The sequence below is a fragment of the Ranitomeya variabilis genome, chromosome 6 (genome assembly GCF_051348905.1).
Source record: "Ranitomeya variabilis isolate aRanVar5 chromosome 6, aRanVar5.hap1, whole genome shotgun sequence".
NCBI classification, from domain to species: Eukaryota; Metazoa; Chordata; class Amphibia; order Anura; family Dendrobatidae; genus Ranitomeya; species Ranitomeya variabilis.
The window spans coordinates 37896560-37915680 of record NC_135237.1 but is presented as its reverse complement, the minus strand read 5'-3'; the positions used below and the strand labels follow the sequence as shown (position 1 = coordinate 37915680).

Here is a 19121-nt window from a genome sequence, read left to right as displayed (position 1 = left end):
TCAAGACGTTGGACCCCCAACTATTATAAAGTATCATGTAAGAAGACACCTATATTATAAATGGCACCATAGGGGGAGAATCTGTTGCAAATTCTGCATTGGGTCTCAGGAGCTTCATATTAAGGTTCCTATGCAATGTATATGGGGGATATTGATTTTTAATGGAGTCCATCAGGTTCTGCCTAACGAATTTGGCAACAACGGCTCCATTCAGATGTAAAGACATTCTAAGTTCTACAATATTAGCTCACTAAAGTTATTGTCTCATAAAAGCTATTTTGGTGCACAGCTATGAGCTCCATCTGACCTGAAACCTCGGAGTTCCATCATATTTTGACCCACGTCCGAGAAGCAAAAATTACATGCAGAATCCATGGAAGGACTTCATCACAGTCAATGGAGTAAATCACAACTGTGGTCAGTGTAATTACATCTCCTCTATGCTCCATTAACATATCTATAAGAGACACTGAACAATCCTCTAATCATAATGCCTGAAACTGAAGATTAACTTCCTCTCTGCAAAGTGATTAAACTGAATGAGATCTGACATCTGGAGGCTTCCAGCCCGCACTAGAACACACATTTCCTACACACTATTACACAAAATGTTGCCAAGAATGTGAGGAATAATTGCTGCAGATTACTGACACTCCCTTGGGGAATTAGGAATCTATGGGTTATTTCCCTTGAGGGGGTGGGAATAATTGACTGACTAAAGCAGAGTCCTGCATCCTGGTTTTTGCTATTTAAGGGTATCTATCATCTATCTACCTATCTATCAATCATTTATTTTGAAGACTGTTCTATATTTATAAAATCGGAGCAAAATGTCCCCTAAGTTTCCCAAGCGCCTGGGGGTGAAAAAACATACATTCATTTTCCTATCACCTATTATCATTTTTTAATGTATAGTGTAAATACAAATTAGTTACTAATGTAACAAATTGTACAATATCAAAATTGAATAGATCATGTTTGAGAATATCAAGACTTATATCAGTGTGAAAACATTCGTTTAGAGATGACCAAAAGAATATTTAAATGCCAAAATGGCTTGTATCTGTCTAAATTCCCCAAGCACCTGGGGGTGAAAAAAATCATCCGTTTTCCTATCACCTATTATCATTTTTGTAATGTATAGTGTAAATACTAATTACAGATACTAATGTAACAAATTGTACAATTTTGAAATTGAATAAATCATGTTTGAGAATACCAAGACTTATATCAGTGTGAAAACATTTGTTTAGAGATGACCAAAGGAATATTTAAATGCCACAATGGCTTGTATCTGTCTTGGACTTTTGTCCAAGAGGCTTTGACCATTGACCAAAATTGGGCCCCTCTTTAAGACTTTTGTCAGGCCACACCTGCATATGCACACATGCACATTACATAAAAATGCACATGCTAATACTTTATACATGCATTAATACCTTACTCATGCATATACATAGTGCAGACTTGCACATAAGCATATATGAAGATTGATCCTTGTAGATTGTGAGCCCTCGCGGGCAGGGTCCTCTCTCCTCCTGTACCAGTTGTGACTTGTATTGTTCAAGATTATTGTACCTGTTTTTATTATGTATACCCCTCCTCACATGTAAAGCGCCATGGAATAAATGGCGCTATAATAATAAATAATAATAATAATAATGAAGTATACACATCCATACACAGTGACATTTTTGTGATGCACTTGTTGATGATCAGAATATTTTCTTTGCTCACTGATAGTTACAATATAACAGCCATGTCTTTTTTTATTTTTACGTAACCTTCTTTGTATATCAGTGTTAAAGTTTTTGTGGGTTGAATGGTGAAAAAAACAATCATGGCATTTTTTTAAGTAATTTACCGATTCCATAAATAATCTGAATCTATAGGTTGTTATGGGGATACCAAATATTTGTCACGTTTAGTGTATAAAAATGTTATGATCGTAACTATTTATTATTTATTAGTTTTGTATTATTTTAGATGAAAAAAAATCTCTGATTTGTATTTTATCCTTAGTTATATATGTAATGGTAAATAGATGTTTCTCCATGTGCCAGTGCAATATGCCTGTAAAGAAGAATACTATTTAGGTCTTTAAGCAGAGAGAATAAGAATATTATTTAGAACTTTAGGCTAAGAAATCCTCCAATACTTCAATTTTAAAAATAAAATGTATATCTGCCATGCTACAATTATGAGTTTGAATCTTGGGAAAACCATACTTCAAGAAAAGCAAATAATTAGTTAACTATATTGTACCAGTGCAATATGCCTGTAAAGAAGAATACTATTTAGAACTTTAGGCTAAGAAATCCTCCAATACTTCAATTTTAAAAATAAAATTTCTATCTGCCATGCTACAATTTTGAGTTTGAATTCTGGGAAAACCACACTTCAAGAAGAGCAAATAATTAATTAACTATATAAGTAGGCATGAACAGCTGTTGCCCACCCTCCGCCCAAGGTCCTGTGGAGGTGCATCTATATGGGAAGAAATCAGAACAATCACAATATTAATTGAACACACATGCAGTGTGGTTCAACCCCTCATGTGCAGCTGAGTCAGCCGCACATGTGATTTATCTGCTACTGATTCCAACGTCACCTAAACTCCTTAAGCATCTAGGGGTGGAATGAATAAAACCTGCCTTATTCTACCATATTCAACTGATGTGTCCAGGAATACAAGCTCCACGTATGATTCTTATTCAGAGCACATTATGGTATTCCAACCATCAAATGCACAAGGGAAGCTATCAGGACATGTAGTATGATTCCTTAAAATACGATGTACTGGGAAGTGAACAAAAATTCTAAACAACCTTGTTTGATTATGTAGATTATTTACAGACTCCCTTCCTTTTGTAAAGTTTTAGACAACTTAATGTGTCTGTTTATCTTTCTGTAGCTGACGTTTCCATGCGGACACGATCTGGCAACCTTCCATTAATGAGGTGTACGAATTTACTGATTCACATTTAATGTGGGGGAACTGCAGAAATAAACGAACAGATTAGTAAACTGATGCATCAATCTTGGAATGTCGTGATGCTGTCTGCTTTCATGAGAGTTAGAAATCGGGCCCTGGCGACTCGGAACGCCTTCAGGTTCCCTTACATGCATTCTGTAATTTCTCTTACACCGACACATCCATCAGCCGTCATTGAGAGCAGGAATACAGACGAGATGGATCCCGCGGGACTAAAGAATTATGTGCCTGTTGGACTTACCCTGCTAATCGTTTTCAGATGCTGAATACAAGGTTAGAACAACTACAACAGAACATAAAACAACACAAACCAAATCAATACCAAAGGCGACTATCGGCCGGGACCATCTAAGATCTGCTGTAGCAAAAAGTATCATTGCATTATTTAGAGTCCTGGAGTTTATAGTCTTAAAGGAGCCAAAAAAGCTCTGATCATTCTCCTTGTGCGATATTTGTGCCAGTTTTTGGCGTCTATGGTTACAATCCCATTGTTTCGCGAGATAGGCATCAGCTGACAATACAGTGTGTAATGGTATGTAGGCTATAGGGGAACTGCTTACTCCTCACGGCACTCCACATGTATCATCGAGATAGTCCTCCTTTATAAGCAATGTCCATACAGCGCAGCCCCAGAACATTGCTGCATTTCCAATGTTATTAGATGAAATCAGAAGTCATCAGAGGAGGATTAAACACCCAAACAAATTGTCATTGGATAGAAAACTGGGAAACTACCCAGGACCCTCAGTTTTTAGAGCCCCCACATGAACTAAATTTTAGAAATAATCATAGAGTGGAGTAAGTGAAGCATCACTGCCCGTGGCCACCAGGGACTTTACCATTAACCCCTTTACATTCCTTGCCCACAGGGATATAACCATTAAACCTTCACTGCCTTTGACCATCAGGGACCTTACCATTAAACCCTTTAGCTGCAAAGCTCTACCTGGACATTACTGTCAAATCTTTCACTGCCCTAGACCACCGGGACTTTATCATTAAATCCGTTACTGCCTTTGACCAACAGAACTTTGCCATTAAGCCCTTCAGTTCCCTAGACCACCATGGAGTTTACCATTAAATCCTGTATTACTATTGACCCCAAGGACTTTACCATTAAACCCTTCACTACCCTTGACCTCAAGGGACTTTACCACCAAACCCATTACCTGCCATACACCGCCTGGGACATCATCATTAAACCTTTCACTGCCATTTACCAACATTTAACCTTCACTGCCCTAGACCACCAGGGAATTTAACATTTTACTCTTTACTGCCTTTGACCAACAGAACTTCTCCACTAAGTCTTTCATTGCCTTAGACCATCATGGACTTTGCCATTAAACCCTTCACTGACCTAGACCATCACAGACCTTCCCATTAAACCCTCCACTGCCCCAGACCATCAGGGACTTTACTATTAAACCCTTCACTGCCCTAGACCATCACAGTCCTTTCCATTAAACCCTTCACTGCCCTAGACCATCAGGGTCTTTACCATTAAACCCTTCACACTGCCCTAGACCATCAGGGACTTTACCATTAAACCCTTCACTGCCCTAGACCATCAGGGACTTTACCATTAAACCCTTCACACTGCCCTAGACCATCAGGGACTTTACCATTAAACCCTTCACACTGCCCTAGACCATCAGGGACTTTACCATTAAACCCTTCACACTGCCCTAGACCATCAGGGACTTTCCCATTAAACCCTTCACTGCCCTAGACCATCAGGGACTTCACCATTTAGCCCTTCACTGCCCTAAACCATCACAGACTTTCCCATTAAACCCTCCACTGCCCTAGACCATCAGGGATTTTACCACTAAACCCTTCGCTGCCCTACACCTCCATGCACTTTATTATTAACCCCTTTATTGCTTTTGATGATCAGAGACTTTACCATTCAACTCTTAACTGTCTTTGACCAGCTGGGACTTTACCATTAAACATTCACTGCCCTATACCATTTAGGAAGTTTCCCATTAAACCCTTCACACTGCCCTAGACCATCACAGACCTTTCCATTAAACCCATCACTGCCCTAGACCATCAGGGACTTTACCATTAAACCCTTCACACTGCCCTAGACCATCACAGACCTTTCCATTAAACCCATCACTGCCCTAGATCATCAGGGACTTTACAATTAAACCCTCCACTGCCCTAGACCATCAGGGACTTTACCATTAAACCCGTCACTGCCCTAGACCATCACAGACCTTTCCATTAAACCCGCCACTGCCCTAGACCATCAGGCACTTTACCATTAAACCCTTCACTGCCCTACACCACCATGCACTTTATGGTCTTTGACCAGTTGGGACTTTACCATTAAACATTCACTGCCCTATACCATTTAGGAAGTTTACCATCAAACCCTTCAATGCCCTAGACAACCAATATTTTTACTATTTAACCCCTCACTGCACGTGACCCCAAGGGACTTTACATTTAACCCTTCACTGCCCTTGAGCAACAGAGGCTTTATCATTAAACTCTTCACTACTCTAGACCACCAGGGACTTTATTATTAATACACCTTACACTATTAAAGCACAGTATAGCTGTATTATTAGAATAATGAATGTTTCATGTGGGCATTAAATTAAGTTATATAGGAGACATATTTGGTAAAGTGAGCGCAAACTTACAGTTGGTTAAATGTCTGAGAGTGTCACAAGTGACATCATCATGTCTGTTCTGATGATGTCATCAGTCCCCACAAAGCTTTATGTCCTCAGACACCATTGACAGGGCTACCTTGTAACATCTGCATTATAACACAATGTAATAGAAGAGATCAAACCACCATCCTCTCACTTACCAAGTCACCATCATGTCCAAAGTGTCTGAGATGGAAATCAGGCAGGTTCTATTCTCAGGATTAAGGATCATAGGATTAAGTAGGAGTTCAGCGTCCACTGTCACTACAGGCCTGGCCCTGAGAAGGAAACAGAGGAGGAAAGTTCTCAGCAGCATAGCAGATCCGAGCAATGATATCCAGTACAGAGGATGTGCAAAAAAAATCCAGTTTACAGCAAGTAAACTTCACAGCTGAAATCATAATTCTGCAAGTTGTGTAAGAAAATAGTCAACAAACTTGTCAAGAAAAACCACTGAAAGTTTATAACTGTACAGTATCTGGTAGTAGAAGCATTATACTTTTTTAACACAAAAAAATATGCAGAGATTTATTATGGAATGCCTCGAGATTTCAGCTCTAAAATGTGTAGAACAGCGAGTGCAGATCTGGAGTATAATATATAAATATGTAAATATATTCATGTGTTACATGAAAAAAAAAAGTTATGTGTCCGCATTAGGTTTATAAAAGTGCAGCCCTAGATTAGAAATTCATGACTCCTCTTATAAACTGCAGCTCACTTGTCCATGGCTTGTGTCTGGTTTTCCAGCTCAGGATCATTGGAATAAATGGGTCCAAGCTGCAATACCACTCACAACCTGTGAAAAAGTGTGGTGCTGTTTATAGAAGTAAGCAGCCATGTTTCACTGAGGCTGGAAGAGTCATGAACAATCAATGAGGCAACATGGAAAGCGCTCTTATCTTACCTGTATACAGCCACCGTCCCTGCTCCGAAAGCTCCAACAATCAGATCTAGAAGGAAAAGAACACAAATCCAGTTATGGAAGGAGGACATTTACAGACGGACAGATACTCAAACTTATCATTTATTTACTTGTATCTGTATAAATGATCACATCGGGTAAAGGCCCCGTCACACATAGCGAGATCGCTAGCGAGATCGCTGCTGAGTCACAAGTTTTGTGACGCAACAGCGACCTCAGTAGCGATCTTGCTATGTGTGACACGTACCAGCGATCAGGCCCCTGCTGTGAGATCTCTGGTCGTGTCGGAATGGCCTGGGCCGTTTTTTGATCGTTGAGGTCCCGCTGACATCGCTGAATCGGTGTGTGTGACACCGATCCAGCGATGTCTTCACTGGTAACCAGGGTAAACATCGGGTTACTAAGCGCAGGGCCGCGCTTAGTAACCCGATGTTTACCCTGGTTACCAAAAAAAACAAACACTACATACTCACCATCTGATGTCCGTCAGGTCCCTTGCCGTCTGCTTCCTGCTCTGACTGAGATCCGGCCGTACAGTGAGAGCACAGCACAGCAGTGACGTCACCGCTGCGCTCTGCTCTCACTGTACGGCGGCTCAGTCAGAGCAGGAAGCAGACGGCAAGGGACCTGACGGACATCAGATGGTGAGTATGTAGTGTTTGTTTTTTTTGGTAACCAGGGTAAACATCGGGTTACTAAGCGCGGCCCTGCGCTTAGTAACCCGATGTTTACCCTGGTTACCCGGGTGCTGCAGGGGGACTTCGGCATCGTTGAAGACAGTTTCAACGATGCCGAAGTCGTTCCCATGATCGTTGGTCGCTGGAGAGAGCTGTCTGTGTGACAGCTCCCCAGCGACCACACAGCGACAAAACAGCGACGCTGCAGCGATCAGCATCGTTGTCTGTATCGCTGCAGCGTCGCTGTGTGAGACGGGGCCTTAAATCTGTAATTCCTGTATTGTCATCTGGAGGGCAGCCGCTAATGCTGATGTAGTAAGGGCAATGGCTGCAATGGCTGGATACAAAATAAATGCTAGATTGGGGCAGTCTGGTCGCGGAGTACCAAAGGGACCTTCTCTCTGCTACATCAGAGCCCTCTCCCCCTGCCACATAACTGATCCTTTCTAAACTCCTTGGAGACCCCTTCCTCTGACTCCTAGGAGGTCTGTCCCTCTAACTAATGGGAGGCCCCTGTTGTGAAATTGGATTCTGGGCTCCCCCGGTGGCCACTTGTGGAATTGTACTTGTGTGCATCATCCCCTCTGTTCACCTGCTCCTATCAGGATGTGGGAGTCGCTATATAACCTTGCTCCTCTGTCAGTTTCATGCCGGTCAACAATGTAATCAGAAGCCTTTCTGTGCATGTTCCTGCTACTAGACAACTCCCAGCTAAGTTGGACTTTTGTCCTTGTGTGTTTTTGCATTTTGTTCCTGTTCACAGCTGCTGTTTCGTTACTGTGTCTGGAAAGCTCTTGTGAGCGGAAATTGCCACTCTGGTGTTATGAGTTAATGCTAGAGTCTTAAAGTAATTTCTGGATGGTGTTTTGATAGGGTTTTCTGCTGACCATGAAAGTGCCCTTTCTGTCTTCTTTCTATCTAGTAAGCGGACCTCGATTTTTGCTAAACCTATTTTCATACTACGTTTGTCATTTCATCTAAAATCACCGCCAATATATGTGGGGGCCTCTGTCTGCCTTTTGGGAAAATTTCTCTAGAGGTGAGCCAGGACTGTCTTTTCCTCTGCTAGGATTAGGTAGTTCTCCGGCTGGCGCTGGGCATCTAGGGATAAAAAAACGTAGGCATGCTACCCGGCCACTTCTAGTTGTGCGGCAGGTTTAGTTCATGGTCAGTATAGTTTCCATCTTCCAAGAGCTAGTTCTCATATATGCTGGGCTATGTTCTCTCGCCATTGAGAAATCATGACAGTTTGACCGGCCCAAAAAAAAGGGTTAAATTACTGGCTGAGAAAGGAGAGAAAAAAGAAGTCTGCTACAATTTTTTTTTTTTTTTCCTCTAGTTCTGAGTGTGCTCTTAATTGAATCACTTGCTAGTCTGCCTATACTGCAGCCTTCCTCTCTTTCTCTCCTTCTTATCCTTGAATGGCTCTGTGTTCACCTGTTTCAAATGGATCTTCAGAGTGTAGCTACAGGTTTGAATAATCTCGCCACAAAGGTACAAAATTTGCAAGATTTCGTTGTTCATGCACCTATGTCTGAGCCTAGAATTCCTTTGCCTGAATTCTTCTCGGGGAATAGATCTCACTTTCAAAATTTTAAAAATAATTGCAAATTGTTTTTGTCCCTGAAGTCTCGCTCTGCCGGAGACCCTGCACAGCAGGTCAGGATTGTAATTTCCTTGCTCCGGGGCGACCCTCAAGACTGGGCTTTTGCATTGGCACCAGGGGATCCTGCGTTGCTCAATGTGGATGCGTTTTTTCTGGCCTTGGGGTTGCTTTATGAGGAACCTCATTTAGAGCTTCAGGCGGAAAAGGCCTTGATGTCCTTGTCTCAGGGGCAAGATGAAGCTGAAATATACTGCCAAAAATTCCGCAAATGGTCTGTGCTTACTCAGTGGAATGAGTGCGCCCTGGCGGCGATTTTCAGAGAAGGTCTCTCTGATGCCATTAAGGATGTTATGGTGGGGTTCCCTGTGCCTGCGAGTCTGAATGAGTCCATGACGATGGCTATTCAGATCGATAGGCATCTGCGGGAGCGCAAACCTGTGCACCATTTGGCGGTGTCTACTGAGAAAACGCCAGAAAATATGCAATGTGATAGAATTCTGTCCAGAAGCGAGCGGCAGAATTTTAGACGAAAAAATGGGTTGTGCTTCTATTGTGGTGATTCAACTCATGTTATATCAGCATGCTTTAAGCGTACTAAGAAGCCTGACAAGTCTGTTTCAATTAGCACTTTACAGTCTAAGTTTATTCTATCTGTGACCCTGATTTGTTCTTTGTCATCTATTACCGCGGACGCCTATGTCGACTCTGGCGCTGCTTTGAGTCTTATGGATTGGTCCTTTGCCAAACGCTGTGGGTATGATTTGGAGCCATTGGAGGCTCCGATACCTCTGAAAGGGATTGACTCCACCCCATTGGCTAGTAATAAACCACAATACTGGACACAAGTGACTATGCGTGTTAATCCGGATCACCAGGAGGTTATTCGCTTTCTGGTGCTGTATAATCTACATGATGTTTTGGTGCTGGGATTGCCATGGCTGCAATCTCATAACCCAGTCCTCGACTGGAGAGCTATGTCTGTGTTAAGCTGGGGATGTAAAGGAACTCATGGGGACGTACCTTTGGTTTCCATTTCATCATCTATTCCCTCGGAGATTCCTGAATTCTTGTCTGACTTTCGTGACGTTTTTGAAGAACCCAAGGTTGGTTCACTACCTCCGCACCGGGAGTGCGATTGTGCCATAGACTTGATCCCGGGTAGTAAATACCCTAAGGGTCGTTTATTTAATCTGTCTGTGCCTGAACACGCGGCTATGCGAGAATATATAAAGGAGTCCTTGGAAAAGGGACATATTCGTCCTTCGTCATCTCCCTTAGGAGCCGGTTTTTTCTTTGTGTCTAAGAAAGACGGCTCTTTGAGGCCGTGTATTGATTATCGACTTTTGAATAAAATCACGGTTAAATATCAATATCCGTTACCACTGCTTACTGATTTGTTTGCTCGTATAAAGGGGGCCAAGTGGTTCTCTAAGATTGATCTCCGTGGGGCGTATAATTTGGTGCGAATCAAGCAGGGGGATGAGTGGAAAACCGCATTTAATACGCCCGAGGGCCATTTTGAGTATTTGGTGATGCCTTTTGGTCTTTCAAATGCCCCTTCAGTCTTCCAGTCCTTTATGCATGACATTTTCCGCGATTATTTGGACAAATTTATGATTGTGTATCTGGATGATATTCTGATTTTTTCGGATGACTGGGACTCTCATGTCCAGCAGGTCAGGAGGGTTTTTCAGGTTTTGCGGTCTAATTCCTTGTGTGTGAAGGGTTCTAAGTGTGTTTTTGGGGTTCAAAAGATTTCCTTCTTGGGATACATTTTTTTCCCCCTCTTCCATCGAGATGGATCCTGTCAAGGTTCAGGCTATTGGTGATTGGACGCAACCCTCTTCTCTTAAGAGTCTTCAGAAATTTTTGGGCTTTGCTAACTTTTATCGTCGATTTATTGCTGGTTTTTCTGATGTTGTAAAACCATTGACTGATTTGACTAAGAAGGGTGCTGATGTTGCTGATTGGTCCCCTGATGCTGTGGAGGCCTTTCGGGAGCTCAAGCGCCGCTTTTCTTCCGCCCCAGTGTTGCGTCAGCCTGATGTTGCTCTTCCTTTTCAGGTTGAGGTCGACGCTTCTGAAATCGGAGCTGGGGCGGTGTTGTCGCAGAGAAGTTCCGACTGCTCCGTGATGAGACCTTGTGCTTTTTTTTCCCGTAAATTTTCGCCCGCCGAGCGGAATTATGATATTGGGAATCGGGAGCTTTTGGCCATGAAGTGGGCTTTTGAGGAGTGGCGTCACTGGCTTGAGGGGGCCAGACATCAGGTGGTGGTATTGACTGACCACAAAAATTTAATTTACCTTGAGTCTGCCAGGCGCCTGAATCCTAGACAGGCGCGCTGGTCGTTGTTTTTCTCTCGGTTTAATTTTGTGGTGTCTTACCTACCGGGTTCTAAGAATGTTAAGGCGGATGCCCTTTCTAGGAGTTTTGAGCCTGACTCCCCTGGTAATTCTGAGCCCACAGGTATCCTTAAAGATGGAGTGATATTGTCTGCCGTTTCTCCAGACCTGCGGCGGGCCTTGCAGGAGTTTCAGGCGGATAGACCTGATCGTTGCCCACCTGGTAGACTGTTTGTTCCTGATGATTGGACCAGTAGAGTCATCTCTGAGGTTCATTCTTCTGCGTTGGCAGGTCATCCTGGAATCTTTGGTACCAGGGATTTGGTGGCAAGGTCCTTCTGGTGGCCTTCCCTGTCACGAGATGTGCGAGGCTTTGTGCAGTCTTGTGACGTTTGTGCTCGGGCCAAGCCTTGTTGTTCTCGGGCTAGTGGATTGTTGTTACCCTTGCCTATCCCGAAGAGGCCTTGGACGCACATCTCGATGGATTTTATTTCGGATCTGCCTGTTTCTCATAAGATGTCTGTCATCTGGGTGGTGTGTGACCGTTTCTCTAAGATGGTCCATCTGGTTCCCTTGCCTAAGTTGCCTTCTTCTTCCGAGTTGGTTCCTCTGTTTTTTCAAAATGTTGTTCGTTTGCATGGTATTCCGGAGAATATCGTTTCTGACAGAGGGACCCAATTCGTGTCTAGATTTTGGCGGGCATTCTGTGCTAGGATGGGCATAGATTTGTCTTTTTCGTCTGCTTTCCATCCTCAGACTAATGGCCAGACCGAGCGGACTAATCAGACCTTGGAGACATATTTGAGGTGTTTTGTGTCTGCGGATCAGGATGATTGGGTTGCTTTTTTGCCTTTGGCGGAGTTCGCCCTCAATAATCGGGCCAGCTCTGCCACCTTGGTGTCCCCGTTTTTCTGTAATTCGGGGTTTCATCTTCGATTTTCCTCCGGTCAAGTGGAATCTTCGGATTGTCCTGGAGTGGATGCTGTGGTGGAGAGGTTGCATCAGATTTGGGGGCAGGTGGTGGACAATTTGAAGTTGTCCCAGGAGAAGACTCAGCTTTTTGCCAACCGCCGTCGTCGTGTTGGTCCTCGGCTTTGTGTTGGGGACTTGGTGTGGTTGTCTTCTCGTTTTGTCCCTATGAGGGTTTCTTCTCCTAAGTTTAAGCCTCGGTTCATCGGCCCGTACAAGATATTGGAGATTCTTAACCCTGTGTCCTTCCGTTTGGACCTCCCTGCATCCTTTTCGATTCATAATGTTTTTCATCGGTCATTGTTGCGCAGGTATGAGGTACCGGCTGTGCCTTCCGTTGAGCCTCCTGCTCCGGTGTTGGTTGAGGGTGAGTTGGAGTACGTTGTGGAAAAGATCTTGGACTCTCGTGTTTCCAGACGGAAACTCCAGTATCTGGTCAAATGGAAGGGATACGGTCAGGAGGATAATTCTTGGGTCACTGCCTCTGATGTTCATGCCTCCGATCTTGTCCGTGCCTTTCATAGGGCTCATCCTGATCGCCCTGGTGGTTCTGGTGAGGGTTCGGTGCCCCCTCCTTGAGGGGGGGGTACTGTTGTGAAATTGGATTCTGGGCTCCCCCGGTGGCCACTTGTGGAATTGTACTTGTGTGCATCATCCCCTCTGTTCACCTGCTCCTATCAGGATGTGGGAGTCGCTATATAACCTTGCTCCTCTGTCAGTTTCATGCCGGTCAACAATGTAATCAGAAGCCTTTCTGTGCATGTTCCTGCTACTAGACAACTCCCAGCTAAGTTGGACTTTTGTCCTTGTGTGTTTTTGCATTTTGTTCCTGTTCACAGCTGCTGTTTCGTTACTGTGTCTGGAAAGCTCTTGTGAGCGGAAATTGCCACTCTGGTGTTATGAGTTAATGCTAGAGTCTTAAAGTAATTTCTGGATGGTGTTTTGATAGGGTTTTCTGCTGACCATGAAAGTGCCCTTTCTGTCTTCTTTCTATCTAGTAAGCGGACCTCGATTTTTGCTAAACCTATTTTCATACTACGTTTGTCATTTCATCTAAAATCACCGCCAATATATGTGGGGGCCTCTGTCTGCCTTTTGGGAAAATTTCTCTAGAGGTGAGCCAGGACTGTCTTTTCCTCTGCTAGGATTAGGTAGTTCTCCGGCTGGCGCTGGGCATCTAGGGATAAAAAAACGTAGGCATGCTACCCGGCCACTTCTAGTTGTGCGGCAGGTTTAGTTCATGGTCAGTATAGTTTCCATCTTCCAAGAGCTAGTTCTCATATATGCTGGGCTATGTTCTCTCGCCATTGAGAAATCATGACAGGCCCCTCTTCCTGACTCATAGGAGGCCCCTCCTCCTGACTCATAGGAGACCCCTTCCTCTGACTCATAGGAGACCCCTCCCTCTGACTCATAGGAGGTCTCTCCCTCTGACTAATGGGAGGCCCCTCCTCCTGACTCATAGGAGGCCCCTCCTCCTGACTCATAGGAGGCCCCTCCTCCTGACTCATAGGAGGCCCCTCCTCTTGACTCATAGGAGACCCCTTCCTCTGATTCCTAGGAGGTCTCTCCCTCTGACTAATGGGAGGCCCCTCTTCCTGACTCATAGGAGGCCCCTCCTCCTGACTCATAGGAGACCCCTTCCTCTTACTCATAGGAGACCCCTCCCTCTGACTCATAGGAGGTCTCTCCCTCTGACTAATGGGAGGCCCCTCCTCCTGACTCCTAGGAGCCCCCTCCCTCTGACTCATAGGAGGCCCCTACTCCTGACTCATAGGAGACCCCTCCCTCTGACTCATAGGAGGCCCTTCCTCATGACTCATAGGAGGCCTATTCCTCCAACTCCTTGGAGACCCCTCCCTATGACTAATAGGAGGTCCCTCCCTCTGAATGATAGGAGGTCCCTCCCTCTGACTGATAGGAGTCCCCTCCCTCTTACTGATAGGAGGTTGTCCCCCTGACTCATAGGAGGCCCCTCCCTCTAACTCATTGGAGACCCCTCCCTATGATTTATAGGAGGCCCCTCCCCTTGACTCATAGGAAATCCCTCCCTCTGACTCATAGGAGGCCTCTGCCCGTGACTAATAGGAGGCCCATCTCCCTGATTAATAGGAGGCCCCACCCCCTGACTCATAGGAGGCCCCTCCCTCTGACTCATAGGAGGCCCCCTCCCTCTGACTCATAGGAGGCCCCTCCCCTTGACTCATAGGAAACACCTCTCTCTGACTCATAGGAGGCCCCTCCCTCTGACTCATTGGAGGCCCCTCCCCTGACTAATAGGAGGCCCCTCCCTCTGACTCATAGGAGGCCCCTCCCCCTGAGTCATAGCAGACCCCAGACTCAAGTAGACTTCTCCATCAACAACATACATGCACAGATGAATTATAATTGAGTGCTGAAGAGGTGGGGTGGTATATCATAATGAGAATAAAACAAAATAAAGCTAATTACTATACACATTAGTAGATATTATTAAATAGAGATCATTTCTTTAATCCAGCATCTAATAATCTAGAAATATAAAGATATATTTAATAAATCCAATATTTGTAGATTAATCCCATTTCCTAAAATAACAGTGAAATTAGCAGTTTTATTGCACATAGATAGATCTTATAACTCATTCTGCACTATGGTTGGGGCAGAGGGTGATATCGTTTTTGGCATTTGGGGGCAACTTCGGCCACATCCAAATATATAGAGTAAAAAAATCTCTTAAAGGCCAGTTCAATCAAGAACAAAGTAAAAAGCTAGGTGTAAATCTTAAGATTAATCTTTGCTTAGGACCTGGGTATATTTATCTTTAAAAATATCCACTGCTAAATGAGGCGTGTGACAGACAGTGATTGTGCTGTATACAAGATCAGATTCCTGCATTGTGTATATATTGTATATATTAGACGCTGGCTGTAGGTATTCTGTATTTACATTTAGAATGAAGTGATCATTATTTTACAATATATTCAGTATATAGATACAATCCATAAAAAAGCTGAGTACCTTGTAAATACATTGCTTTACCAACCTCCTACTGACCTTGAGTTCCAACCTTAACAAGTTCTACTCTTAAAGAGAATATGACACCAGGTTTGTGCTGCGCCATTTAAGGCCAATTTAAAGGTAATCTGTTTGCAAGTTTTTACAGAGCAGTATGATGTAGGGCCAGAGTTACTGATTCCAGCGATGCATCACTTACTTAGCAGCGTGCTGTTTTTTTCAATAAGACAGTCAGTTTAAAGAGAATCCGTCAGCAGGTTTTTCGCCATGTAATCTGATAGCAGCATGTTGTAAAGCCAGAGATCCTGATTCCAGCGACGTGTCACTTGCTTGCCTGCTTGCTGTCATTCTGATACAATCGCTGTTTCTCCTGCTTCAGATCTAGCAGAGCTCAGAATGCTGAGCTCAGTATAACCCCGCCCACACCAATGATTGGCAGCTCTTCTGTGTATACTGTGCATTGACAGAAAGCGGCTACTCAGTATGGGCATGGTTACACAGAGCAGCAGGACTACATGACACAGGACACCTAGTCCTGTAGTGATAATGTCCTGCTGATAAAACATTGATTGTATTGAAACAGCAACACACAGTCCAGTAAGTAACACATCACTACAATCAGGGTCTCAGCTCCTACATTATATAAATTCAAAAGGTCCTCCAACAAAGTATTAGCTTAATGGTGTGCATCTTCCAACCAAATTTTTTTTTACTTTGTTTCTCAATAGAAATGTTCAGATTAGGAGGAACATTAAAGGTGGAGAAAGTTCTGAAATTCTTCTTCTTGCTATGATTATTTTACATAAGAAAAACCTGTCGTTTTAACAGGGGTGTGTAGATTTTTTATATCTACCGTAATGTTAAATACAAGAACTGTATTTACGGTCCAAATCACGCTGTCCAAGAGAGGAAATCATCTATTTTCGCGTTTTAAACACAACAGCGACGATATAAAAGAGAAGGGACGTTCATGAATAGATTTCACATTTCCTGCTCAGGTTTCACCACCCAAATATAAATGTTAAAGACATTAACGGCAAAAATCTGAAGGCTCAACAAGTGATTCTACAGAGAAGAGGCCGAGGGTCAATGATCTGTATGTAAAAACAGACCCCCTATTACCAGTATGAAAGACACCTGTCCACACACTCAATCATACTCCAACCCCTGCACCATGGCCAAGACCAAAGAGCTGTCTAAGGCCACCAGGGACATAATTGAAGACCTGCACAAGGCTGAAATGAGCTTCAGGGCAATAGGCAAGCAGCTTGGTGAGAAGGCAACTGTTATTTAAAAATTATACAAAGTGATTTTCTGGTTTTTATTTTCAGATTCTGTCTCTTTCAGGTGAAGTGTACCTACGATAGAAATTACAGACCTCTCTATTCTTTGTAGCTGGGAAAATTTGCCAACTCAGAAGTGTATTAAATACTTATTTTCCCCACTGCAGTTACCAACACTCATATGTGCCTGGGTTCATCCCAACCAAACCCTTTGTGCGAACACCACCCTATTTCAACCTGGACACCCTGAATTTGTCAGAAATGTTTTTTTTAAACTAGAAACAGTCTCAGTAAATCTGGTACATCAGGCAAGTATGCTGCTGCAGCTTATACTGAGCGATATGAGATTCAGCAGTAGCAGGGAAGAGGGGCCCTGAGGAGCTGTCAATCAGGATAGGTGAGTGAATGCTCATCAGCAGCAGGGACGAGGGGCACTGATGGGATGGTAACCAAACAAGGTGGATGGGGATTCAGCAGCAGGGAGGAGGGACATGGGGGATTGTCAAATAGGTTAGGTAAGTAGAGATTAAGCAGCAGTGAGGAGGGACACAATCAAGCTAGATAGATGGAGAATCAGCAGCAGCTGGGACAACGGGTAGCCATCAATCAGGGTTCATAGGTGGAGAGTCAGCAGCCGAGAGGAAGCACACTGAGAATCTATCAATTAGGCTGGGTGGGCAGAGATTCAGCAGTAGAGAGGAGGGACACTGAGGAGCTATCAATTAGGATAGGTGAACAGAGATTCAGCAGCAGAGAGGAGGGACACTGAGGAGCCATCAATTAGGATAGGTGGGCAGAGATTCAGTAGCAGAGAGGAGGTACACTGAGGAGCTATCAATTAGGCTAGGTGAACAGAGATTCAGCAGCAGAGAGGAGGAACACTGAGGAGCCATCAATTAGGCTAGGTGAACAGAGATTCAGCAGCAGATAGGAGGGACACTGAGGAGCCATCAATTAGGCTAGGTGAACAGAGATTCAGCAGCAGAGAGGAGGAACACTGAGGAGCCATAGATTAGGAAATGTGGGCAGAGATTCAGCAGCAGAGAGGAGGAACACTGAGGAGCCATCAATTAGGCTAGGTGGGCAGAGATTCAGTAGCAGAGAGGAGGGACACTGAGGAGCCATCAATTAGGCTAGGTGAACAGAGATTCAGCAGCAGGGAGGAGGAACACTGAGGAGCCATCAATTAAGAAATGTGGGCAGAGATTCAGCAGCAGAGAGGAGGAACACTGAGGAGCCATCAATTAGGCTAGGTGAACAGAGATTCAGCAGCAGATAGGAGGGACACTGAGGAGCCATCAATTAGGCTAGGTGAACAGAGATTCAGCAGCAGAGAGGAGGAACACTGAGGAGCCATCGATTAGGAAATGTGGGCAGAGATTCAGCAGCAGAGAGGAGGAACACTGAGGAGCCATCAATTAGGCTAGGTGGGCAGAGATTCAGTAGCAGAGAGGAGGGACACTGAGGAGCCATCAATTAGGCTAGGTGAACAGAGATTCAGCAGCAGAGAGGAGGGACACTGAGGAGCCATCAATTAGGCTAGGTGAACAGAGATTCAGCAGTAGGGAGGAGGAATACTGAGGAGCCATCAATTAGGAAATGTGGGCAGAGAATCAGCAGCAGAGAGGAGGAACACTGAGGAGCCATCAATTAGGAAATGTAGGCAGAGATTCAGCAGCAGACAGGAGGAACACTGAGGAGCCATCAATTAGGCTAGGTGGGCAGAGATTCAGCAGCAGAGAGGAGGGACACTGAGGAGCTATCAGGTGGGCAGATATTCAGTCAATCAAGTAAGGAAGACTAAGATTCCGCAGCAGTTGGAAGGAGCGACACAGTTCCATAGACTTACCTTCCCCAGCAGAATTCATACAAAACACATACCTGGATAATCATTTTTGTCTATGTCCGAATCCCCTCTCATTGTGAAGCCAAATCCTGCTGGCTGCGTCGCTGAGGCCCAGGATCCTTCCAAGACTTGAGATGGTTTGTCATTTAGCCCGTTTCTATTCCCATTATAAATAAACACTTTTCCCTTTCTGTCTTCCCCTGCAAATGGCGATCCGATGGCAACATCTGCAAAATGAAGGCGACACAACAATGAGATGAAATCTATCTGTCATTGATTTTGAAGACTGTTCTATATTAATAAAATCGGAACAAAATGTCCTCTAAATTCCCTAAGCACCTGGGGGTGCAAAAAAACATATGTTACCGGTTTTCCTATCACCAATTATCAGTCTTGAATGTATAGTGCAAATACAAATTACAGATACTGATGTAACGAATAGTACAATATCGCAACTGAAAAGATCATGTTTGAGAATACCAAGACGAACATCATGAAGGGTCAAACATGTTTCTGGTGCAGACTGGTGCAGTGCGATATAACCTGCAGTCTGCCATGTAATGTCAGGGTTAGATAAATATCTGATTACTGTTGAGGCAATCTGAGTGCCACCACATTTATTTGTGCCCATGGTTTTTAAGCCCCTACCAAAACCCTAGGCATTGGGACAAAACTGTAATACAGCATTATTTTTTTTTCTGGGACATTATTGCTGGAGAGAGCAGAAATTCCTCCACTCTTGGGACCCTCATAATAAATCCCTGAGTTTTGGAAGAAAAATATTCAGCCCCGAACACGGGACACTAAT

General features: G+C 44.1%; 1 protein-coding gene across 1 annotated transcript in view; it reads right to left on the bottom strand.

Annotated features, from left to right (window-relative positions):
* Positions 1-19121, bottom strand: part of ITGA8 (integrin subunit alpha 8) — a 175593-nt gene that overhangs the window by 70613 nt on the left and 85859 nt on the right. The window contains exons 13-15 of the mRNA XM_077268244.1: positions 18349-18540; positions 6575-6620; positions 5829-5945 (exon numbers count right to left, since the gene is read on the bottom strand). Of these exons, the coding sequence (XP_077124359.1) occupies positions 5829-5945; positions 6575-6620; positions 18349-18540 (355 nt within the window). The remainder of the gene's footprint in view (positions 1-5828; positions 5946-6574; positions 6621-18348; positions 18541-19121) is intronic.